Source organism: Chiloscyllium plagiosum, unplaced genomic scaffold (genome assembly GCF_037043375.1).
Source record: "Chiloscyllium plagiosum isolate Xiang-an unplaced genomic scaffold, Cpla_swu_hap1 HiC_scaffold_24, whole genome shotgun sequence".
Lineage (NCBI taxonomy): Eukaryota > Metazoa > Chordata > Chondrichthyes > Orectolobiformes > Hemiscylliidae > Chiloscyllium > Chiloscyllium plagiosum.
In genome coordinates this window covers 5345426-5371470 of record NW_028270162.1, presented here as the reverse complement: position 1 = coordinate 5371470, position 26045 = coordinate 5345426, and the positions used below count along the sequence as shown (strand labels likewise).

At 39.4% G+C, this 26045-nt stretch overlaps 1 protein-coding gene and 1 non-coding gene across 9 annotated transcripts in view; both read right to left on the bottom strand.

Moving 5' to 3' along the window:
* The window catches only part of ep400 (E1A binding protein p400), a 151469-nt gene that overhangs the window by 63182 nt on the left and 62242 nt on the right, over nt 1-26045 (bottom strand). For 7 of the 8 annotated variants that reach the window (XM_043715351.2, XM_043715350.2, XM_043715352.2 and 4 more), the window contains 11 exons: nt 24405-24591; nt 24139-24308; nt 19988-20163; nt 14854-15117; nt 12376-12540; nt 9273-9443; nt 9095-9189; nt 8325-8644; nt 6567-6769; nt 5465-5634; nt 4272-4468 (listed from right to left, as the gene is read on the bottom strand). In XM_043715351.2, coding sequence (XP_043571286.2) covers nt 4272-4468; nt 5465-5634; nt 6567-6769; nt 8325-8644; nt 9095-9189; nt 9273-9443; nt 12376-12540; nt 14854-15117; nt 19988-20163; nt 24139-24308; nt 24405-24591 — 2118 coding nt within the window. The remainder of the gene's footprint in view (nt 1-4271; nt 4469-5464; nt 5635-6566; nt 6770-8324; nt 8645-9094; nt 9190-9272; nt 9444-12375; nt 12541-14853; nt 15118-19987; nt 20164-24138; nt 24309-24404; nt 24592-26045) is intronic. The other variant, XM_043715357.2, reaches the window with a different exon arrangement.
* LOC122562907 (small nucleolar RNA SNORA49) lies at nt 5166-5305 on the bottom strand. Its single transcript, XR_006315447.1, has one exon. It is a non-coding gene; the product is annotated as a small nucleolar RNA SNORA49 (small nucleolar RNA).

The window sequence follows — 26045 nt, the reverse complement described above, 5'->3', positions numbered from 1 at the left end:
ATGACTATAAGACGCCCTGCAGAAATTCACCAAGTCCCCTTGACAGCACCTTCCAAACTTAGTAACACTTCCATTTAGAAGGACAAGGGCAATAAATATGGGACACCTACCACCTCCAAATCCCCCTCCAAGCCACTCATCATTCAGACTTGGAAAGATGTCAACGCTCCCTTACTGTCACTGGGTCAAAATCCTAGAACTCCCTTAACAACACTGTGGGTCTACCTACAGCACATGGACTGTGGCAGTTCAAGAAAACAACTCACCACCACCACATTCTCAAGAGCAACTAGGGACAGGCAATAACTGATGACCCAACCAATGACACCAACGCTCAAAAAATAAAGCTAATAAGTTAGAGTTTTTAGATTACCTACAGTGTGGAAACAGGCCCTTCAGCCAAACAAGTCCACACCAACCCTTCAAAGAGTAACCCACCAAGACCCATTTTTCCCTCTGACTAACGCACCTAACACTATGAGCAATTTAGTATAGCCAATTTACCTGACCTGCACATCTTTGGATCGTGGGAGGAAACCGGAGCACCCGGAGGAAATCCACGCAGACACAGGGAGAATGTGCAAAATCCACACAGACAGTCGCCTGACGTTGGAATTGAACCTGGGACCCTGGTGCTGTGAGGCAGCAGTGCTAACCACTAACCACCGTGCCGCCAAGTTATTAGACATGATTTGGAGATGTTGGTGTTGAACTGGGGTGTACAAAGTTAAAAATCTCACAACACCAGGTTATAGTCCCACAGGTTTATTTGGAAGCACTAACTTTCGGAGCACTGAACCACCTGATGAAGGAGCAGTGCTATGAAAGCTAGTGCATCCAAATAAACCTGTTGGACTATAATCTGGCGTTGAGAGATTTTTAACTAGTTATTTAGATTTTGTATTGTTGATCGTATCCAGAATATGAACAGATACATGATCTGGCTGTTTGATATTCTTTTATAATATGAAGAACAGGACTTCTTCTAATAGTGGCAAACTCCTGGTATACTTATACAACCCATTCTTCGTGGCCAGTTAATCACAAGGAAGCTGTCACACAGAAAAATAGCATACAGCAATTAAAAAGATATGGAAGTCAATAAATATACAAATCTGATAGACTGACAGATCCCTTATACAGATTCCTTATCCCTTAAAAACGAATGTTTTGACCAGGTTTTTGGTATGCAGTCTGATGACACTTTAATAATACAAGTTATTCTGCTATAACAAGTGTCCCATCAATGCAAATTCTCTCTTTCGCAAGTGATGAATTGGAGGCACTGTTTCTTAAGCGTGAACTTTTAAAACGTGTGTTGGCTCTAACGCAATTACAGCGCCAACATTTTCAACACGTTTCTAAAGTGCTACTTTTCTATAACACGGGGTTGCATAAGAACGCAACCATTGTGTTTTATCCTTGCAAAGAACCTTGGGATATCTTACTTTGCTTACCAGGCTACATAAATCTAAGCTGTTGCCAGCTTCTGGGCATTTTAGAAAACAATTGCTCTGATCAATCTAGTGCAAGCTCCAAACATAATGAACGCAGTGACATAATGTATATTACTTTGTGATTCCAGATTACTATCCACCTTAACTGCTCCCTGAAACGGCCACAGAAACCACTCAGTCAAGGGCATTTAGGGGTTAGAAGCAAATGTCGACCTTGCCAGCAATGTCCACACATAAATAAAGGAGAAAAAAAAATCACAATACTAAAAGAATATAGACCACCCCAACAGTCAGCAGGAAATTGAGACACAAATTTGTAAGGAGATCTCAGTTATCTGTAAGAATAATACGGTGATTATGGTAGGGGATTTTAACTTTCCAAACATAGACTGGGACTGCCATAGTGTTAAGGGTTTAGATGGAAAGGAATTTGTTAAATGTGCACAAGAAAATTTTATGATTCAGTATGTGGATGCACCTACTAGAGAACTTGACCTCCTCTTGGGAAATAATGCAAGGCAGGTGACTGAGAGGTGTCAGTGAAGGAGCACTTTGGGGCCAGCGACCATAATTCTATTAATTTTAAAATAATGATGGAAAAGGATAGGTAGGATCTAAAAGTCAAAAGTTCTAAATTGAAGGAAGGCCAATTTTGATGGCATTAGAAAAGAACTTTCAAATGTTGACTGGTGGCAGATGTTTGCAGGTAAAACATTGACTGGAAAATGGGAAGCCTTCAGAAATAAGATAAGGAGAGCCAGAGACAGTATATTCCTGTTAGGGTGAAAGGAAAGGCTGGTAGGTATAGGGAATGCTGGATGACTACAGAAATTGAGGGTTTGGTCAAGAAAAAGGAAGGAAGCATGTGTCAGGTATAAACAGGAGAAAACAAGTGAATTCTTAGAAGAGTATAAACACAGTAGGAGTATACTAAAGAAGGAAATCAGGAAGGCAAAAAGGGGACAGGAGATAATTTTGGCAAATAGAAATTAAGGAGAATCCAAAGGGATTTTAAAGACAAAAGGGTAAGTAGGGAAGGAATAGGACCCCTCAAAGACCAGCAAGACAGGCTGTGTGGAACCAGAAATGTTGGAAGATACTAAACAAGTATTTTGCATCAGTGTTTTTACGGTGGGGAAGGATATGGAATAAATGGAATGTGGGTAAATAGATGATGATATATTGAAAAGTGCCCATATCACAAAGGTGGTGGTGCTGGGATGTCTCAAACTACATAAAAGTGGATAAATCCGCAGGACCTGATCAGGCGTACCCTAGTACTCTGTAGGAAGCTAGTGAAGTGTTTGCTGGGCTCCTTGCAGAGATATTTGGATCATCGATAGGTGACACGTGAGGTGCAAGAAGACCGGAGGTTGGCTAATCTGGTGCCACTATTTAAGAAGGGTGATAAGGAAAAGCAAGGGAACTATAGACCAGTGAGCCTGACATCGGTGGTGGGCAAGTTGTTGGAAGGAATCCTGAGGAACAGGATGTACATGTATTTGGAAAGGAAAGGAATGATTAGGGATGGTCAATATGACTTTGTGCGTGGGAAATCACGTCTCATGAACTTGATCGAGTTTTTGAAGTAGTAATGAAGAGGATTGATGAGGGCAGAGCGATGGACGTGATCTATATTGACTTCAGTAAGGCGTTTGACAAGATTCCCCATGGGAGACTGGCTAGCAAGGTTAGATATCATGGGATAAAAGGAAGAACCAATCATTTGGATATGGAACTGGCTCAAAGGTGGAAGACAGAGTGGCAATGAAGGGTTGCTTTTCAGACTGCAGGCCTGTGACCAGTGGAATGCCACAAGGATCGGTGCTGAGTCCACTGCTTTTCATCATTTATATGAATGATTTGGGTGCGAACATAGGAAGCAATAGTCAGCAAAGTTGTAGATGGCACCAAAATTGGAAATGTACTTGACAGTGAAGAAGGTTACCTCAGATTACAATGGGAACTTAATCAAATAGGCTAATGGGCCAAGGATTGGCAGGAGTTTAATTTAGATAAATGTAAGGTGCTGCATTTTGGAAAGGCAAATTAGAGCAGGACTTATACATTTAATAGTAAGAACCTGGAAAGTGTTGCTGAACAGAGACCTTGTAGTGCAGGTTCATAGTTCCTTGAAAGTTGAGTCTCAGGTATGTAGGATAGTGAAGTAAGTGTTTATTATGCTTTCCTTTATTGGTCAGAGCATTGAGTACAGGAGTTGGGAGGTCATTTTGCGGCTGTACAGACAATGGTTAGGCCACTTTTGGACTATCGCATGCAATTCTGATCTCCTTCCTATCTGAAGATGTTGTGAACCTTGAAAGGGTTCAGAAAAGATTTACAAGGATGTTGTCAGGGTTGGAGAATTTGAGCTATAGAGAGAGCCTGAATAAGCGGGGCTTTTCCCTGGAGCATTGGAGGCTGAGGGGTGACCTTATAGAAGTTTATAAGATCATGAGGGGTATAGATAGGGCATGGATATCTTTTCCTGGGTTGGGTAACTCCAGAATTAGAGGGCATTGGTTTAGGGTGAGAGGGGAAAGAATTGAGAGAGATCTAAGGGGCAACTTTTTTTTTACGCAAAAGGTGGTGCAAGTATGAAATGTGCTGCCAGAGGAAGTGGAGGAGGCTGGTACAATTACAGCTATTAAAAGGATGTGTATGTGAATAGGAAGGATTTGGTGGGATATGGGTCAAATGCTGGCAAGTGGCACTAGATTAATTTAGGATATCTCGTCAACATGCACAAGTTGGACCAAAGGATCTGTTCCCATGCTGTACAATCCATGACTGAGTAGTATTTTCATACAATACCTGTAGATATGGATATCTTTACACTTTCCAATTCTATCACACCATTCCTGGACTTGTGAATCCAAGGTTGGGTTCAAGTCACTGTCATAGACTATAACAGTGTCAGCATCAACCAGATTGACACCTGTAGCACCACCACGGGTGGAAAGGATGGCACAAAAAATGCGCTTATCTGTATTAAAAAGTTTCATCAGCACCTAGAAAGGGAAAGTTCACAAAGATTAGACTGCATCACTTTCCTTCATATACATACAGACTGACTGATTCAGATTAAAAAGAAAACCAGAATTTGTAATTTGGTGCGTGTCAGTTTACAAATTTCTACATTTTCAAACAAACGGATAGAAAATCAACAAGTACATGGCTGAGCGAGTGCTACAAAAGTAAAACTGCTGTTGCTGAGGATCCTGGAGTTGTGCTCCATGCGGGGGAGAGCTGGTCTTAAACATCACTTTTTACCTTTCATTTTAATAGACTGTACATTTCTAAAAAATGTATTTGCTCTTAGAAAGTAGATAACAATAATAATGCATAATTTACTGCCCAATCCCCAAATGCAAGGGTAATAAGAGTGGGCTGCACTGTCTGGGTTGAAATAATATATTTAACAGCTAGCCATGGAGAGGAGAGTTTAATTCCCTATACTCAAAGATCAACCAGTTGGCCTTTTCTCTAAAAATGTCATAAACCAACAGAAATTTTATTTGGTGTCAGCCAACTAGTGATCAGCTTCTTGGAAATCAAATTGTCATGATGAAATTTGATCTTGCAACCTCTAAGTGGGCAGTTCTGTGCCACAACCACTATGCTATTGCACTGTTTGTTGTAAGACATTGCTGATTTCTGTCATTATTTACACTGCTAAAAGGAGTGAGGGGTTTTCTGGATCAAACTGGTGTCAGCCTGTTCTAAAGGCCCCAGAGAATATCACATTAATTCCCAATGGGGAGGGAAAAAAGGCTTTTTAATCTACCCCCAGGACAATGACAGTACACAATACGGCTTTCACTGTGCCTGCAGTAAGGATGGGGGAGTTTGCATCAGATGCAGAAGAGAAAAATCATGCAACACAAGCCATTAAACATGAACTACAGGAGCGAGTATTAGAAATTGAAATTTCAAGGAATTACATATACAAACTGTATACACAAACAGGTATTTAATACAAAGAAGTAGTTATTAAAATAATGTACCTGTCGCTGATTAAGATGAACATTACTATCAATTCTCACAAAAGCAAAACTGTGATAATCCAGGAAACTCTCCAGAATGTCCAGCATTTGAACCATTTGTGTGAATATCAATACCCGGCGCCTTTCCGATTTCAATTTATGGAGCAGAACAGCCAGTGCCTCCAATTTTCCTAAGTAAAGATTAATCACATTGATAGCTTAACCAAGCAATTGTTCTCACTGCAATCTGACAACTGACTTCCTCAAATAGACCAAAGAAACAGAACGGAAAGAAGGGGGATATTTTAAAACCTCCCCAACTCAGCCAAAACTAGGCATGAGGTAGACACAAATGAGCGAGAGACTTGCCACAAGCTTCCTATCATTGGGGACTCTGCTGCTACTATGACATTGGGCCGAGTGGAAATTTAACTGGGGATTTCGTAGTCAGCCTATTGCAGTCCTGATCATCAGGACAAGTCAACCTTTAGGTAAGTTTAGAGGGGGAGCAGTATCCCTCAAGATGCAACAGCAGAGCAGGCCTCCTTTTATCCCTGAATATTATTGAACCTGCCCCAATTGTACCTCTAGATACTGCCTCCTAAAAGCCAAGATTTCTGAGCTGCTATAGTTTAATTGCTCCACAATTGACAACCATGAATTGAACTTTTCAGGCCCCAGGTAGGACCTAATCCTTTCCACCAGTTACCTCTCACTATGTAAAGCCTTTTTTGACAATGATTTTAATTCCCCGTCCTAAACACATATGGCAAGAAATTTTTTTATTGATAAAGATCCCATTATATACCGTAGGATGTTTTACTATGTGAAGATATTTAAACAGAGGTTTCAACTGGATATTGACCAGCAAGATGTCAATGAGTGAAGGCCATTAAAAACTGAATGAGTTGCCCACTGCTGCTGGCTGACTGCTTGATAAATTACTCTGCTACCAAGGATTTAAAAATCAGCCAAGTCCTCCACACCCCAAAATTTAGCTTTTCACCCAACTCTGTCAATAGGTTGGACATTTAATACAAAACAAAATATAAGTGTGCAGAACAGCATGAAACAACAGCTCTATCTGAAGTTCATTAGAGACAAGTATCCTTAATTTACTGACCTGAGTCAAATTGTATAAGCCTCGGGTCAGTTAACAGCAACTTTGTTGTAGATGTAACCTGCAGCAATTGTTGGGCGTATGGAGCCAGCTCCTGTTTAAGGTTCGATTTAAATAGCCGCATGTGGTGCGTATAAGAAGGTGGAGGGTTAAACGTGTACAGAACTGGCGGAGGTGCCACTACATGTGGTACAACACACTGAACCCTGTGGAAAAAGCATAATGTTTCTTCGCTTAAGTTTCAACGCAAAAGGTAACACCAACCTAAATGGAAATAGACAGTAATTTGTGTCATTGCATCACATTTGGAAAAGAAACACTGATTGAGATTTTGAAAGAAAATGTGACTTGCAGAATGACAAAACAATTAGCTGCGTTTTCGAAATGCTCACAAGAGGCCTGCAGGGATGTAGTTTAAAAATCACAGTTCTGCAGGAGGTCATCTCATGATCTTAATACCTCCAAGGTAGTTTCAAACCTACAAAGAAACCGTCATGGGGAAAGAGAATAGTGAAAAGGAAACCTATTGGTGACCCTTGCCAGGCCATTAAGGAACATTATTATTTTTAATCATTGTTCTCATGACCCAAACATCTGGTATATGCATCTTCCACAGCTATTTTCAAGCTACTTTTAATTGCAAAATCCAACACTACCGGTGGACTCCTATGAATATGTGACTCCAGGACCATACCTATTGACACCACATAATTCCATAATAGCATATGGGCAGGACTCCAAACCACTGTTCATCTGTTACTGAGAAAATGTGGCATAAATTTCCTGTTTTCTCTCAACACGCTAAACTGTTTTATGGTTTGTAAAATCCTCTATCTGTAGAAAATATTTATTAAAAGGTACAGTACTATGAGTGCTTGAAGAGAAACAAGGAATTCTCAGCGTCAGAAGCAACATCACCCCATCAAACAAACCAGGCTTATTCATTACTTACTTCAGTGCCCGTATGGCAATAGCCACATTATTTTCAAAAGTCAAGGATTGCAATGCTCAATGGCACATGCTGAAAATACATAATGTCCTATTCTTTTCTCATTTTTTCTTGGCTAATATTATCCCACTAACCATATTTCTCAACAATCAATCTAAACGTGGACTTCCTAAAATAGTTGCACATCTTGTCTTTAACACAGAGACTTAACACTGGGAACAATGCAACAGATGCACCTCATCAACTTTCAATACCATCGCCTTAACTCACTGTCACCTCCCTCGCACCCTCTGACTTCAGCTTTTTTGATTCCAAACTTCTTGCTTGCTTTCTTCACCGGTTATACAGATGAAATGGGGCAAAAGAATGAGATCAATTCTATTTCAATATTAGGCTATGGTTAATTTCATAGCACAGAATCAAAAGCTGCTTTGGGTTCTGCATATTGATATTAAAAAGAAATCTGAGGCGACCTGACTATTTGGCATCTCATGGGATCAATGGCTTGATACCTTTGAAGATGTTCATGAAGACCTTTGGTTGTGATATAGAGATGCTCTGTAAAGCTCATTCTGCTATAATGCGTATTTCATTAACACAAATTCACTAACACGATTGACAAATTGGGGACACAGTTTCTAAAGCGTGAACTTTTAAAACATGTGTTGGTTGTAATGCGATTACATTGTCAACACCCTAAGCGCTGTTTCAAAAGCACGATTTTTCCATAATGTGAAATTGCACACGAACGTAACCATCACGTTATAGAAGAACTATCTGTGCAAATAGCTTATAATACAACAACTGCTCACCTTTTAATGATGTCTTGCATACTATCTTGCCTCTGATCCGTGGATAAAATTGCTTGTGACAAAGATTCTGTCCGCTTCCAAGATATCTCAGCAAAGGAGTCACTCACTGACTGCTGAATGTTGCAGGAGTTCACGTAACCAGAGAAAAGCCAGGAGTTCTCAGCTGGTTTAGGCTTTGTAAGTTTATACTCGCCAATCAAGAAGCAGACTCCCAACAGTTCCGTACCATAGACAGGCATCACAGAACATCGTTTCTCATTTATCAAGAAAATTCGGTCCAATCGCTCCTTTATGAATTTTTTCTTTTCTTCTATAGAATCCTAGAAATCATAAACAAGATTCTCAAGTGTGACACTAAAACACTGAACAAGCCACCTGTTGTGTCAGCAGGGTAACTTTAAAAAGTATTACAACTGGAGTTGCATGTTAATAGCCGAATAACTTATGCCCTTCACTTCTCCGGAAGCCATACACTGACCCCCCACTGGCAATACGAAACAATTACAATGTGACAAGTTTAAATAGGTACTTTCTACTAAAATTTTAGACATAGGAATTTATAAACTGAAAAAGTTTAGAATTTATGAGAAAAAACTATGGGAAACCTCCATGGGTTTTATTTAAAAAAAAGATAATAAAGATAAAAAAGATGGCTAATCTGGCCCTCTTATGCTCTTTGTTCATAACTTTCACAGCCTGATTAATTTAAAAATATTGAATGTGCAAGTTTAACATGAATACTCAAACCTGTTTAAAAACAATGTGATTACCTGTGCAGCAGATCCTAGAGAAGATATAGGCCTTAGGATTGCTCCCTGCTCACCAGACGCTGAACTACTAACTGTTCTGGTCGTAAGGAAAGATGCTAAAAAAAAAAAGATGTTATAAGCTGTGGAAAATATAAATTCAAAAATAAACCATATTATTTATAGTCTCTCAGTCACTCACCTTGTGTTGAAACAGGAGTGGAAACAGAACTTGGAACTATTCCTTGCTGGTTTCCCATTGCTGCAGATGCATTTTGGACTGCATTACCCTGAGATTGCGCTTGCATCAGACTCTGACTTTGTTGACGCATAATCTGCTGCCCTGGTGCTGATACAATTTGTAGGACATTGCCTGCATTTAAAAAAATATAAAAATAGGTAATTAAATGATTCTTCTCACACAATGCAAAATTACAATGAGAATTGTAGGATATCATTGTTAGCTATGAACAGTCTCCATTAATAGCTATTAATTTTCCTAGTCTGATCATTATCTACTCCTTTGCTTGTCCATCTGTTGTTCTCTCTCTGTGGGGTCTACCCCCATTTATCATTTACTCCTTACAGCCACTCCTCACCCTATCTTCTGCATAAAAACCCACTTTTTTCTAGCTACCACCCGGGTCACTGGACCCAAAACTTCAACTCTGATTTCTCTTCACAGATGCTGCCAGACCTGCTGAGCTTTCCCAGCGATTTCTGTTCCTTTGCAGGAAGGTCTCCAACTCCTTTTCTTTCTCTAGGTAGAGTTAAGATTTTCTTCCTTTCTTTAACTGGGTGCAGAGATCCCTGATTTTTTAAAATCGATTTCAGGCTCTTGGCTGTAAGTACATTGTGCAGTGTCTGTTGTGAATAGCTTCGATTATCTGAGTTAGTGCCTTCAGAGGAAGGTTCCCCACTAAATCATGTGATATATTTGGGCTTTCCCAGCATCTGGATTCTTTTGTTCTCATAATTCATTCATAAACCCAAGTCTGAATCCTTAAGCAGTAAAGTATTTCTTCAACAATTATACTCTCTGATAAATGCTTGTTAACAAGTCCGAAAAACAAACAGAAAAATAAAATCAGATTTTTTTTTTTGATTGCTGAAATTATTCTACATCTCCACAGGATCTCCCTAGTCCCCAATAAGTAATAAAACATTACATCAATTTCAGATCTTACTCCCAGATTTAAACTAATAAAACATCATTCAACAAACAAAAAGGACACAATCATACATTTTTAGTAGAAAATGGGGGTTTTGTTCTCTACAAAAGAGAAGGCTGAGGGTTGACCTGATAAAGTCTTTGTGATATGAAAGCCATTGAGAGAGTAAAGTTGTGCTCCTGCTTGTATGCAAGAATGAGTGGGTTGTCACAAAACTAAGATATCACTCAAGAATTCAGTAAAAAAATGTTTCTATTTAGACAATAGTGAAAAGTGAAACCAACTACCACAGAGAGGAGTTAATAGAACACGACAGACTCAAAGGGAAACTGGATAAACTTAAGAGAACAAGGAAAGAAGATTATCATTGTTCGGATTAGATGAAAAGACTGGGATGAGGTCATGTGGATCATAATCACCAGCATGGACCTGCTATGTCAAATGGCTATTTCTGTGCTGCAAACATTGTGTAAATTCAAAGAATCTGATATAGATACTAAATAGTTACTTTAAATATAAAATTGCAAGCACAAACTGCATCTACAGAAGTACAGTAACCTCACTTTTTTTTCTGTGAAGAATTCATTCCTGTTCAACTCAACACCAATCAACTTTGTCTTCTGTTCACTTTCTTAGCTTTTCTACAGATGCTGAGGATTGTTAGTCAGACTGGAGATTCAGTCACCTTCAACAAAGACTGATCATCATCCAAATATTAATGATGAGACGTCTAATGCATTTGTTGGTCTCTCCCTCTCTCATTCAAAGTTGGGACAATGCAGGTGGTTTCTAAACTTTAATCCCTGAATTAAAAAGAAAATGACCAGAATGGAACAAGACAGAACTGCTTTTAGTGTTAATAAAGACAATCAGAGGTGGGTGTTTTAATTCCTTATAAGTGAGAAATGCAAATTTGTCAAAAGGCTGACTGAGAAGAATTGGCATGAGGAATTCTGCTGAAGGATAGCAATTAAGATATATTTCAATGCTCAAGTATAATTTATCAGCAAAACAGAATGGATAGAAACATTTAAAAGAGGATAAGGCAGCCAGAAGTGGTGCTCTATATAAACCCAACAGGAAAATAAAGGCTGCTGGTTGTGCTTCCAAGAGGGGTTTTCTTTCCAATTGAATATCTCATGTAGACCAAATGCTGATTCTTCCTATTTGCAAGGATCTCTGACCTTTTTCCCTCTCAAGAGTCAACCAACAATACAGGGTAACTGCAGCTTTCACTAGCTTGGTCTAAGTGAAGACAGATCTATGGATTCTTAGCTTGATGCCTTGGAAAAGCAGTATATTGGATGTGTGATTGGACTAGAAAGCCAGAGACCTGAAGCCACGGGTGATGTTCCCACCACAGCTGCTGGGGAATTTAAATTCAAATAATTAAATAAATCTGAACTAAAAAGGAGTACTGGTAAGGTTGTAAACTACTGGACTGCGATAAAAATCTATTCTGTACACATTCTGCTTTAGGGAGGAAATCATCTATTCTTACCTGGTCTGTCCTTTTGTGACTTCAGAGCCAAAGCAACATGGTTAACTCTGGACTACCTTTAGAAATGGCTGAGCAAGCCAATACAATCTTCGAAAGGACAACTGGGGGTGGGCAACAAATGTTGCTGGCCTATTAGTGATGGTCACACCCAATGAAATGATATAGTAGAGGATAGGAACTACTGTATTTCAGGTTTGGATTTCAATTTTGAGATGGGCAATGAGTTTCGGTATCTATCTGGCAACATGTTGCCTGTATAACAAAGGACTTTTAACATTGTATTAGCTGTTGGATGGAGTTCTTTGCATTTGGAAAATAATCTCCAGAAGCTGTATTACTCATGGCATGTCAGAAGGAGTGGAGGGTCTATTACAGAAGGAGTGGAGGGTCTATTATCACCGAGTACAGTATCCGTGACTGCAACTACAATGATGTAAGGAGTTGTCTGCATGGAGATTCCAATTTTGTAGACATTATCAAATATAAATGCTGCCTTAAGAAATATGACCAAAACAACATCAGGAAATGACATTGAGGGGCGAGGAGTGTGTGTGTGTGTGTGTATATACACAAGACAAATAAATGTTAAATGTTACGCCATACACATGATGACTGCTTGCTGCTCAATGTACCTTGTAACTGGAGATGCTGGCCAGCAGTGAGCTGCCGCAACTGACTGCTAGACAAGGTAAACTTGTTGCCTTGGAAGTGCAGCGTCACGGGCTGACTAGTCTGGGTGCCTCGTCCTTGCCCACCAGCTATGGAGGCAAGCTGGGCGATACTAACGACTTCTCCACCTGCAAGGGAAGGACAATGTGCAACACAATTATAAACAAAATGTCAGCAGCACTGTGCTTTGGCAGTTAGTAAATCTGCACCCAAGCTCTACTCATGCAAGGTCATCTACAGTGTGCAAACAAGGTGTCAGAGAAGTTTATGCAGGAAAAGCAAAAAGTGAGATAAAGATTTTTTAAAAGTTTTTAAAAGATTTTAAATTAGTTATCTAGCTACTCAGGTAATAGCTATTGATAGGTGTCTAATAAGATTGATTTATATATCTACATTGATCTTCAACTACAGTTTTCTGGCAATATTTAATGAAGGCAAGAATTAAACAGTGCTTCCCGCTTAACATATGTCCATTTTTCTATATTAATTCACAGGACATGGATGTCACTGACAAGGTTACATTTATTACCTACCCCCTAACTGCCCTCAACACCGCCATCTTAAATACAAATGAGTGGTGCTCTCAGAGGATAGTTAAGAGTCAACCACATTGCACAGGATTGGAAATCACTTTGGGTCAGATGAGGTAAGCACAGGAGGTCTCCTTCCCTAAAGGATATTAGCAAACCATTTTTAAAAAAATGAAACTTCATCACTATTGTGGATATTAGCTTTTCATTCTAGATTTATTTAATCAATTGATTTCCAGCTGCTGTAGTGGGATTAGAACTAATTTCTCTGAATATTGGTCCATACTTCTGCATTATTAGTTCAATAATATAACTGCCTTGCTAGCATGCTCCTTTCTAGCATTAGAAAACTGTTAGAATATTGTTTGATCAAGCATAAATTTTTGCTGACACAGTTAAAGATAGAATTAAATCATATACAAGTAAAGCTGTTATTTCTCTAATGAGATTTCTTTATTCTCTTCTACCCCCATTTCACCCCACAGCAAAATTTTAGATAAACCTTGATGGAACGTACTTTTTCCTACAAGTTGAAAACAAACTCTCTGGCCATTTTTATTTTGTTAATTGTTATTTTAACTAAGGAAGCATCACTTACAGCTTCCCATCTAACTAAACAATGAAACAAACTCCCTTTAGGAGAGGCACTTACAGGCTATGAAATGCTGATGTGAGATGACAGAGCCTTTCAAAAGCAATACCTACACCCAATTGTATCAGAGAGTTATAATTAGTTGCCTGTAAAACCTTGAATGACACCCTGTTATTATCTGTGTTATGAAAGTTAAGGTGCATTTTCACACTGCCTTTCCAAGAGCACCACCAAAGCAGAAAAAGCAAAGTAGGACAGCAGAGTCTCAGCTAAAGTTCATTAAATTCCTGTAGTCTGTTATAACTGCATTCATCCCTTGAAATATTACAGGATCAATTTACCTTTCTCTCGTGCCCTGTCAGCTAACTTTACTACATTTAGGATGAAAGCAAAAGCTAATGTCAAAAATTGTATATACTTTTTTAAAGTGGAAAGGAATTCTTTCTTTCCCAGCTTCACTTAAGAGCAGCAGGGAAAAGCAGTTTGAATTAATAGATTAGTATGACTGACAGTGAGGTTCAGAGAAGAGTCTGGAATTAACTTCCCTTATCCCCAACTCATAGTTAATAAAACCATCTTGTAATACAACCTCTGAAAACTTAGATATAGGTTTCAATAATGGGTTTTTATATGCAGAGATCAGATTTAACTATGATAAAATTTAAATGCTGTAATAAACTCTTTCCAGCAGTACTGCATAAAATTTGTTGCAACTTAAGGAAAACCAAAATGACCTAACCCTAACACCACATAATTACCACAAAAAATGTTTGAACTGCCTAATCAATGTAACCTTGAAATTAATTATCCTATACTAGCTATTTTATTTGATGCTGAGTTGTATTACATAAAGAAAATTAAGTATTTTAATAGAATCAAAATAATGTTTTGCAAACAACTAAAGGCCCGCAACTGGAAATTTCTGCAATCCCAAACAAAATAATTAAAAGACCAACTAATTTTTAAAAAGCAGCTTTTGTAAAGGCAGTGCATTATCTAGAGGACACACGTATCATCAGGTCAGTACTCAATATCGAAAAGACATGCTAGAAGGCAACATACGTACAAAAGTGAAGCAGAAGACAGTGTTGGGTTCATTAGCCATGAACCATGGCCAAAGCTTGTCTAAAGAAAATCTCAGCAGGTGATTAGTCCCTTACCAACAGAGAGATTTGCATAAATAGGGCAGCAAAAGAGAATTTGGAAAAAAAGTTGGAAACTTGGCTGCTCATGAGGGACAGCCCTTGCCAGCAAGAAATGAGTGAGTCATGCAACAGTAATAAGTGGGAGAATTAGGCAATATTTGTGAGGCCACTTACTAGGCAATCGTGCCTGGGCCTGTGAGGTCAGCACCAGCCTCTGATGCAGCACATTGGTTGTCGGGGCGGTGTGAGCAGAAGAGGCTTGCTGCTGGGCCTGACCCGAGTGCGAGGCCTGGGAAGCAGCCTGTCCCTGCTGGGTGACCAGGCCTGCTGTGCTGCCCAGGGCTGGACTGGCTGTGCTAGAGGTGATGGTGCTGTTCACCGCTTGCTGCTGTCCTGGTGCATTGGCAGTAGTCTGATTCATCTGAAATGGAGTCGCTGCTGCAAATGACAAGTGGTTGGTTTGTGCTGGCCAACATGACAGATTTTTCAAAATTATATTCACATTTCATTCTGTGCAACTCACCATTCCTCCAAAAAAAAACTTAGGACGATAGTGAATAAAATCAAAGACATACTCACCTAATTAATGAAGTTAACTAGCACAATGTGTGCAATTCAATACTTCTGTTTCTCAATCACATAAAAAAAATGATACATTTAACTATGTTTAGTTTCAGCTCTGGCTGAATCACTTATCTGAGTCTGACGGCTATGGGTTCAAGTTCCACACTGGTGCCTTGAGCACATATCCACATTGGCATTCTCAGTACAATACTGAGTGAATGCTGCTACTGTCAGATGTGCCATCTTTCAAACAGAGGTTAGAGATAAGTCAGAGTCTGGTCTCTCAGTTAGATGTAAAATATATGACACACTTCTGAAGAGAAGGGAGAGAGTTCTCCCTACTGCCCTGGCCCATATTTTATTCCTCAGTCATCAGGTTAAGTCACAATAGTCCTTTCAGGCCATAGAACTGCTCTCTCAGAGATAGCGGACTTTTTTTTTCTTATTTCCTCATTCAACACCTAAAGGAAATAGGAAATTTAATGTTTCTGTTGTATGCATTGCTTGTTTTTCCCAAATTGGTTTACAGCCCTGACATTACAATAGTAACTAAATTTCATTGGTTGTAAAGTGCTTTTGAATGCCCAGAGATCATTTTAAAAATGCAAATCTTTCTTCTTTTAATTATTGCATAGATGCATTTGGACAATAGCCAGATCAACAAATAAGAACAAAAATGTTTCACAAAGCCTTGTAAGTGTCTGAGATACAACTCGGGCGAAACTACAAACACATTTGCTACTCTCATAGGTCCTAATACACTTTGAACTGGACAGGACAGCTCAAACCTTCCCCACATCCAAACTAGTGAAAGTAAATATCTGTCACTTATGTTAATCACATAACAAGGAAGATGAGAATAGGTTCTGGGGGATGCACAGCTTGTGCAGTACGTTGATGTATCTCATGACAGCCTTATTGATTAGCCTCAGGATAAGCAGTTAGCCATTTAGATGTTAGAAGTTTTTTCAGCTGGTGATAGTCAATCTCCATAATTCTATGTCAGAAAACTGTATGTCCAGTGTTTAAGTACATCAAAGACAGTAATCAGAAACCTATCCATTTTTAAGGGAATCTAGGTGCATGGGGATAAGTGAATTTGAGTTAGAAAGTCAGTCATAACGTTGTCCAAATGACAGGTAGAGCAGGCTAGAAGAGATAAAAGATCAACTCCTGTTCCTTTTCTATATGTCTGCAGAAGTCTGAAGTTGCTGCTATAGTCATATTCTTGATGGCAGCCAGAACATTGGTGCCAACAAAGACTATATAAGCTAAGCAACTAAGCCATCCAGGATCACTCTTGCATAAGCAGCGAAATACTGTACTATTACTACAGTCTAGGCTTCATCAATTCTGAACGGCCATATTCCTGGCATTTGCAATATCTGTTGAGTGTGTGGTGCTGGAAAAGTACAGCAGGTCAGGGTGCAACTGAGGAGCACGAAAATCGACCTTTCAGGAAAATGAAAGGCTTTTGCTTGAAACGTCGATTTTCCTGCTCCTCGGATGCTGCCTGACCTGCTGTGCTTTTCCATGAGCACACTCTTGACTCTAATCGCCAGTATCTGCAGTCCTCACTTTCAGCTAATTGCAATAACTGACCTGCTGCCTCCAATCACTTCACCTAATTATATAACCTTCCCCGGCCACTGTATCCCTTTTTAAAATGTTATACTAATAAAGAAATATTTCTCATATAGGGCCAGTTAGCACAGCTGGCTGGATGACCTAGTGAATGACTAGGTCTAATGCCATCAGCAGAAGTTCGACCTCTGTTGTGTCGATGTAGCCTTGGGACCAGTGACTTCGGACTGTCCCTATGAGTGGAAGGCAATGGTAAACCTCTGCCCACAAAAACTGCCATAAAATGGCTCATTTGAAACATCAGCACACAATGAATCAAGGACCTGCCTTCACCCATGAATGAATGGTATTTTCTCAAGGCACTCATGTCAGTGGCATCATCAAATGAAATCTTCAAGGTCTGATAATTCAATGGTCTTTATTATACAAAATAGGGATTACAAAAACTAGGTTTGTGTTTCTTGTAACTAAGAGGTTAAGGAGTGATTTCATCAAAATTTGGAAGCTTTCAAGGGAAATACAGTAGATTGCAGGACAATTGAGCAAACTGCAATTAGGGAGCTTAGGAAATAGAAACAGGAATAGGCCTTTCACCTCCCGAACCAGCTCTGCCACTCAACTTGATTATAGCTGATCTACTTCCACACATTTTTTCATCTCCATAACCCCTCAATATCTTTTAACACTATCGATCTCTGTCTTGAACATACCCAATGACCAAGCCTCCACCGACCTGTAAAGTAGAAAGTTCCTAAGATTCACCACCCATGAGTGGAAAAAAAATCCTCATCTCAGTTCTAGATGGTTCAAAACCCTATTCTAAGACTACGTCCCCTGGTTTTAAAATGCCAAGCTAAGGGAAACATCCTGTATCTATCATGTTGAGCCCTTTAAAAATTTTGTATGTTTCAATCAGATCACTTCTCATTTTCCTAAATAGTCTGAATAAAAATGCCAAACCTTTCAGCAAACATTTCTTCAAGCAAATGCTGCTAGAGATTTGGAATTCCATTCCACAAATGATGATAAATATTAAATCAATAACTAATTCTAAAACAAAGACCAATGAGGCTTTTAATTAACCAAGATACTAAGAAATAGAAGGCAAAGAAGGTGTATGAAGTTGGATCAGCTGGCCAGCCTTGATCAGATTAAGTCGAAGTCTCATGACACCAGGTTATAGTCCAACAGGTTTATTTGAAATCACAAGCCTTCACAGCACTGCTCCTTCATCAGGTGAAGTTCTATAATTTGGTGTCATGTGACTTCTGACTTTGTCCACCCCAATCCAACACTAGCACCTCCAGGTGACAGAACAGACCTGAAGGGTGCCTGCATCTATGCTCAGGGAGATGCAGTCACAACTGAGATTACCTTCAGATGAGCAAACTTTGAAAATCAGAATCTCCGGCTCCCCCCCTCTCACACAAGAAAATATTAAAACATTTCCACAAGATCCCAAATTGATACCTGAACTGAGTTGAGCGTCTTATGAGAAAGGGTTGGACAGGCTGGGCTTGTTTCCAGATGAGTAAGGGATGACTTAAAGTTTATATGTTCCTGAATGGTTTTGACGAGGTGGACATGGGAAGGATGTTTCCTATTATGGATGAGTCCAGATCAAAAGGGCACTGTCCTAAAGTTAGGGGCCCGCCTTTTGAGAGAGAGAGAGAGAGAGAGAGAGAGAGAGAGAGAGAGAGAGAGAGATAAGACTTTTTTTTCTCTAGGAGGGTTGAAAGACTTTGGAACTCTCTGCCCCCAAAGATGTTGGAGGTTGAGTACCTTGGATATTTTTAAGGCTTGAGAGATTGAGAATAAATTGTTGTTAGAAATGGATGAGAATGTGGAATTCAAAACACAAGCAGATCAGCCTTGATCTTGCTGAACGGCCAAGCAGACTGAAAGGGCCCTACTTCTGCATTCGGTAAAAATCTGTCAGAGCAAATGTTATTCTTCCCTTCCTTAAAATATAAATATTGGTGTTTTAAAATTATTTTTATCACATTGAGAATAACACCTGAAAACTTAAGAAATATCTGAGGAAACAAAACAGAAACAACATTTTCATGAGAGGATTTCTAAGTTAGTGTACAAGCTTTGCTTAAGCCAAACCTCATGCTGTTAATAGTGTGGACAGCACTACGCAGCACTCAAACTCCATACAGAATTTAAAGTTTTCATTGCTATGTTTGATAACCTCTTTAAGCTCAAGTAAAACTGTTCAATCACCAGGTGAGGATGGGTACTGCTTCCCCAAATTAAAATAAGTGTCGAACTTTCATAACCAGTTACGTATACCAGCTTTATTTGTGAAAAGTGAAAAGGACCCTCTAACATTCAAAACATTCCATTTGTGGAGGACAGCTTTCCCATCAGCACAGGGGACCAATGCATCTTCCAATGCAAAACAGTGGAGGTAGGAAAGGGAAAGAGACTAAAGACTAAGAGGGGGATACTGCTCAATTGGAGGATTCAAAGAATACCAACACAAATGGATTAGGCCCATCGGTTTCTTTTTGTGCAGTGTGAAATGATCTTTACCATTATGATTTTGAGAAGGTAAGCCAAATGCTGAATTGCCTGGGAACAGCAAGTTTTTGTTTAATCAAGGCTGAGTGACACATACACATCAAATTTCAGAAAGAGGATGGGCAGAAAAAAAACTCTCAACCGGAACTCTCTGAATTCAAAATATGTATGTTTTTAAAAATTTAGAAAAACAATGTTCGTACACTGTGTTATGTTACAATTGTGAGAATTTTACTGGGAAATAAACATCCTAAAGCACCAGGCAAGTTTCAATGAAGAACAGATTTCGCAGGGAAGAATGTAGCATTAAAAACTCATCTTTTAATCATACACACTGGATTTAGTCCTTACAAGCAGAAGATCGCTTGATGGTTTAATAGACAATTTGATTCATATTTGCTGATCAGCAAGTACTAATCAGGCCAAATGTTTAAGACTAATTTATCCTTCACCCTGGTAAAATCCAATACTCTCTCACCTTTTTGTCAAAGTTACTATCCAAGATTTCAAGTACAAATTGGAAAGAGAAGTGTTGTATCATCAATGAAACTGCAGCTAGTCATGAAACTCCATTACTGACTGAAAACTTTGCTCAACATTTTTGATTAGAAGGAATGAAGCTGTTTCTTACCCTGGGCAGAAGTCATAACCTGAGAAGCAGGCACCGCCACAGCTGAAGACTTGCCACGTGATTGCCCTTGATGGGTTGCAGCTGAAGTTGTGCTGGGTGCCCGCTGAGGTTGTGTACCAACAACCACAACCGTCCGGTCATCTGGCTTTTGGCCATACTGTACAGGCTGGAACAACCTTGACATTTTTTGAAGAACAAAAATCATAAATGCTAGGTTCATGCTTACTTTGGGAATTGAACTTAATAGCTCTCATTGGCAGTAAGTATCATAGTGTGTTATAAAAATCACTTAGCACCACAAAAGAACATGCTGTCTCCTTCGTCATTTCAAAGACTGCAGTCCACAATCCAGGTCTCTCACGCCGTTCAGTACTGGAGGAGTACTGCATTGTCAAAGGTTTCTGACATTAAGCTGTGGCCCAGTCTACTGTCTCAGATGGACTTTTGTAAAAAAATTATTTCATTACTTAGATTTAGCAGTGTTGCATGTCTTACATTGGCCTTGATAAGAGGGTTGTGAGCATAGAAAATCCATGGTATATGCAAACAGCAGGGGAATTCTCCACCAGTATCTGGGTCAACATTTATCCCTCAGCCAACATTACTAAAAGCAGATTGCTGTTTATTGGTCCTTGCTGTGTGCCAATTAGCTGCCATACTTCCGACAAATAGCGAGTACAAAAAGTATTTAAATGTCTATAAAGAAATACAGGGGTCCTGAGTCCAGGAAGGCTACAGAAATTCCCTTATTTCAGTGCTGGTTCAAGGAAATTGCACTTTTCAATAAAACAGAAGACACATACTATAATAATTAAAAGTGATTTGCTATTAGCCTTTTCTGAAGAATATAGAGAGATGAAAGTTATGTTACAGTTGTAGAGACTTCTGGTCAGAATGGATCTGGAAAAACTGAATTCTGCTATGGTGACCATGTGTAGGAAGATCACAGCAGTCTTAAAAGGGAAAGCAATGCAGATTCACCAAATAATACCAGGGCCTAATGGTTATATTACAAGGACTGCATGTACTATTATCTCACATATGGTTAGTTATGTTTGACCTAATCAAGATGTTGAAGATAATCAAGAGGATTTGATAGGGAACCTATTTCTTCTAGTGGGGAAGGGGGAGAAAAGTCCAGAACAAGGAGGAAGAACCTTAAAAGCAGAGCTATGCTATTCAGGAAGCACTTCTTCATATAAAGATCAGAGAAAATCTAGAACTCTATTACCTAAAAACATGTTACAGTTTAAGCGCATTAATTGAAAATCCCAATACTGAGTGACAAATTTTAGTTCGGTAAGGACATCAAGATACACGAAGTAAAGATAGATATTTTGTTTCATTTTTATTCAAAGAGTTATTTTTGTAGGAATAGTACTGGGGAGTATAGGTGCTTGTTTGTTTGCATTTATTTTTCATGATTTTTGCAACCCTGGCAGTGAAAAATGGGTTTAGTGCATTAAAAAAAAACTATGCTTTGTCAAGTGACATGGAAGTCTAGGGACAAACAGAGATACAGTAAAAACTAAAAGTCAGTGTGTGTGAATGTGCCAGAGAAAGACTGCTGACACCAGATTTAAGGAAGTCATGCTTGCTCTGGCGTTAAAGTAATAGTCAACTTTTGTTTTTAAATTCATCTTGTTCATGCCAGCTCAAAAACACTCAGGTGCCTTTTCTAATCCTATATTCCTGCACATGGCCCATAATTTGTAATTTATTCTAGGTGGGTCAGAGATAACCACTGAAGGAAAAATGAAATGTTTGAAATTTCACTGCAAGGAATCTGGTTATAGCTGTGCCAGCCAGAGCAAGAAACCACAGCATGGAGAAAGTGCTCTCTCTTCACTGCAGTTTTGTTGTTTGTAAAGATATCACTGGGATAAAATGCAAATATTGTGAAATTGAGTCTTTTTTCATATGTCTGTAATTAAATCTTCCCAACCTTTTGATTTAGAGCAATATAGAGTCACAGAGATGTACAGAATGGAAACAGAATGTACAGAATGGGGTGGCATGGTGGCTCAGTGGTGAGCACTGCTGCCTCACAGTGCCAGGGACTCAGGTTCAATTCCTGCCTTGGGCGACTGTCTGTGTGGAGTTTGCACATTGTCCTCGTGTCTGCATGGGTTTCTTCCCACAGTCCAAAAATGTGCAGGTTAGGTGAATTGGCCATGCTAAATTGCCCCTCATGTTAGGCGGATTAGTCAGGGGAATGGGTCTGGGTGGGTTGCTCTTCGGAGGGTCGGTGTGGACTGGTTGGGCCAAAGGGCCTGTTTCTGTAGGGAATCTAAACTAATCTGGAAACAAACCCTTCAGTTCAACTCACCTATGTCAACCAGATATCTGAACCTAATCTAGTCCCATTTGGCAGCATTTAGCCCATATCCCTCTAAACCCTTCCTATTCACATACCCATCCAGATTCGTTTTAAAATGTTGTAACTGTACCAGCCTCCACCACTTCCTATGGTAGCTCATTCCATACATGCACCACACACTGCGAAAAAATGTTGCCCCTTAGGTCCCTTTTAAATCTTTCCCCTCTCACCCTAAACCTATGCCCTCAAGTTCTGTACTCCCCCCACTCCAGGGAAAACACTTTGTCTATTTCCCCAATATAATTAACATTTTTTTCTTGCTTACTGCTGATAAAAGGCATATTTTGCCAAAGCTTTTCAACTTGCGCTCATGAAAACATTTCACAAGAGCATGAAAGATGATTGCTGATTGGCTGGCATGGGACATGTTCTTTTGCAGACAGAACAAATGTGCACTCATTACTTAGTTGAGTTGAAAGAGATGCAACATCAGCCATTCACTGAATTTAAAAGGCTACAGACAATGGGACTTACTGGACAACTCTTTCAGGAGCCAGCGCAGACATGATGGTCAAATGGCCTCCTTCTGTATTGTACAATTCTATTTTTCTATGCTCATTCCTCAGGGCAATGCCTCGACCAATCAGAGTCAACCTGCCTGGCTTACCATTTAAGCCAAGCGTGGCAGTTAACTGTCAATCAATATTAATGGGTGCATTCTCCAACATCAAATGCTTCCAATAATCAGAGTCTATTTGCCAATTCATCCACTCTCTCTTCTCATCCAGTATCACTGTTGGCTTCCCCCATGAATTCATATTCTTGCAAAGCACCCTAATGACAGTAAGCCAACAAGCTTCAACAAAAAGGGTCTTTTTTCAGCGCTACTCTGTACTACCAAATGACTATTTTCTTGTTTAATAAACATTCTATTTATTTGCATTACAAATATACTGGCAGACTTTGTGAACATGTGCAGTAACCGATCTCTATGGTTCCAATAGAAGTTGGGGTCTACTAAGCCAGGTTTCACTCCGAGATCTGACTTTTCCCAAGAGCAACACCAGCTGGGATCACAGCACAGGCAACTGGATTAAAAAGGTACAGATCAGCTACGATCTAACTAAATGGAGGAACAGGTCTGAGAAGCTGAATGGCCACTCCTGGTCCAACGCTTGTTAGCAGCTGAACTGCCCTCTTAATGTCAATCTACAAAGGGAAAAGCACTGAGGACAAGAGAAGGCAGGATTCTGGGTTCACTCAATAAAAGCTACACTCCCTCTATGACAAAAGAGAAACATAGTGCAGAGTTTTTTTTTTAAATCGTGCCAGTGGTGACATTAGTATGCACCAACTTGCCACATTTAACATTCAGGGCTATTACACTGTGACATTTGTGACACTATTTTGAGTTTTAAAGAGGTTCAGCAAGAACTGTTCAGATCAAAAGATAGATACAGTGGTCATTAATTTCCTAGTTGCCTTCTTCATCCATCATGCTCCTTGGAAAACGACAGGATTTTTACCTCCACCGTTCCATTACTACAAAGTGCTCAGCTTGCCTTTTGTGAAAGTTATTTGGGGACAGTTATTTTGGGTTCCACTGTTCAGTTTTAGTGGGAGCAATTATATTAACAATAAATGATGCCTATGTGACTAAATTATCCAAATTGAGGGCATACGTTTAAGAAAACCAATGATTAGAAGGTAGGGGTATACTACTATTGGTGAGTTTAACTAGTGCTTTGTATAGCTGAAACATGATTTCTATATTTAATTCCAAACGTCCAGATATAAAGACAAGGTATAAAAAGAGAAGGCGGCCACCTACTTGCTGACTTTCACTTTAACTGGTCTGGGTCTGGGTGGAAGATCTGGCGAATAGTAGATTTCCTCAATGAGTTTTCTTGTCACCTTCCTTTTGGGCATGACCATCTCAGTCTCATATCGAGACAGTCGGTTTTCAATTCCAGTTAGATTGAAGGCAGACAAGTCCACATTCTGAAAAAAGTACAAAAAGCAAACATCTAGTTATCGTGGAGTAGCTACTAATAGTCAAGGAAAAAAGTGAAAGCAAAATCAATTTACAACACTTACCTTCCAAGGGTCATATTCAAGCACTTTCAACACAACTGATGCAACTGTATACTGCAGAGCTTTGAAAACATAGGCCGAACAGACAGACCTGGGGCACTTCAGGTTAGGGTGATTACATATCCTTCTCAGTTGCATCAGGAGGTTAAGAACACTAACAAAATGACGAGATCTCAGAGCTTCCATTGTGCTATTGGTTAGAGAAGATATGAGCATTAGAAACGAGCAACTCAAAACAGAAATGCAATTTATTCATCAACCAGCACTGTTACGTCTATCTCAAGTCTTGCAACTATCGGTGTCTTTCACACAACAACCATCGTACACAGTTATAAGACACAAGACTCAATAATAACTAGACACTGACCGGTCCGTAACATAGCAATTTATTGACCTTAGTGACAAATAGGTAGATTTCTGAATGGAGCACTTTGGCAAGTAAGCATCACATCTGTATCCTTGACAACCCATGGGCATCACCTGAGTACATGCTAGAGTATTGCACAACTGAATGCAAGCAGGAATTCTGTGGAACACTTTCCAAGCACCTGTTGCCAGTTTATGCCTTTATTAGTGATTTCTATGACTTAAATTAACCTGGTACTCTCATTCATACGAACAGTGTAATTTCAAGTTCCAAAGCATTATCATATGAAGGACACCATCATTAAATGGATATTATGCTAAATATAAAAACATCATGCAATAAAATCTCAATGGGTTTGCAATACGATACACACTACACCAAGCTTCAAAATGACTCAGCATTTAACACCGCAAAATGACTTTAAATTCCTGCTAAATGGGGATAAACTACAGGGAAACGTCACCGATTTACATTCCTAGATTTATCAAATGTACATATTTGTTAACTGGTTACAAAATATTTTACAGCAGTCAATATATCTATAACATCCCACGGTATCTGATTTTTGGCCTGTTCACTAATGCAATATTGTTAGAGCTTTACAACCAACGAGAAAAATCTCTACGAGGTGAGTGTACAACATTAAAACATTTAGTTTCTCAACCCCAACAGTTCAAAAGTCCAAATCAACCACGAAAGATGTTAAATTGAGCACATCGCCCCATTTTCAGATACAAACTAACAGTGACAGTGCCCTGACAGCACCCAAGTAACCCATTCGAGTTCTAAAACAAATCTGGACATCATTACACTAAATCTCGACACCATACCAGAGAAACCTAGTATTGGAATAGGAGTCTGACAGGACTAAATTCTCCAGAGACAAGGACAGTCCAATTTTGCTTCCAGCAAAATGCTGATATTGATAAGAAAATAACATTCCTTAGTACGTTCTGAAAGACAGATAAACTTCCCAAGGAAGAAATGGGCAAAGAACTCTCCACTACCACTGAAAGGAACAGGAGGCTGTTTTTGGTGTAGGGTCCTGTGAAGGCTGAGCATTGAGTACTCTGTTACCATTCCTCCCACTCACCCCAACTTTACAGAGAGTAATAAGTATTCTGGTTTGTTCTACCAGTTGGATAAGGTGAGGTCCAATTTCTGGTCTACGCTGGATCAGCTGCCCAGGCAGAAAGAAGTATCTCACTACTGACCTCAGCACCCTCATGATAAATCAGAGTTTCAGAGGCAGGCAGGGTGCATTATATCACTAATCA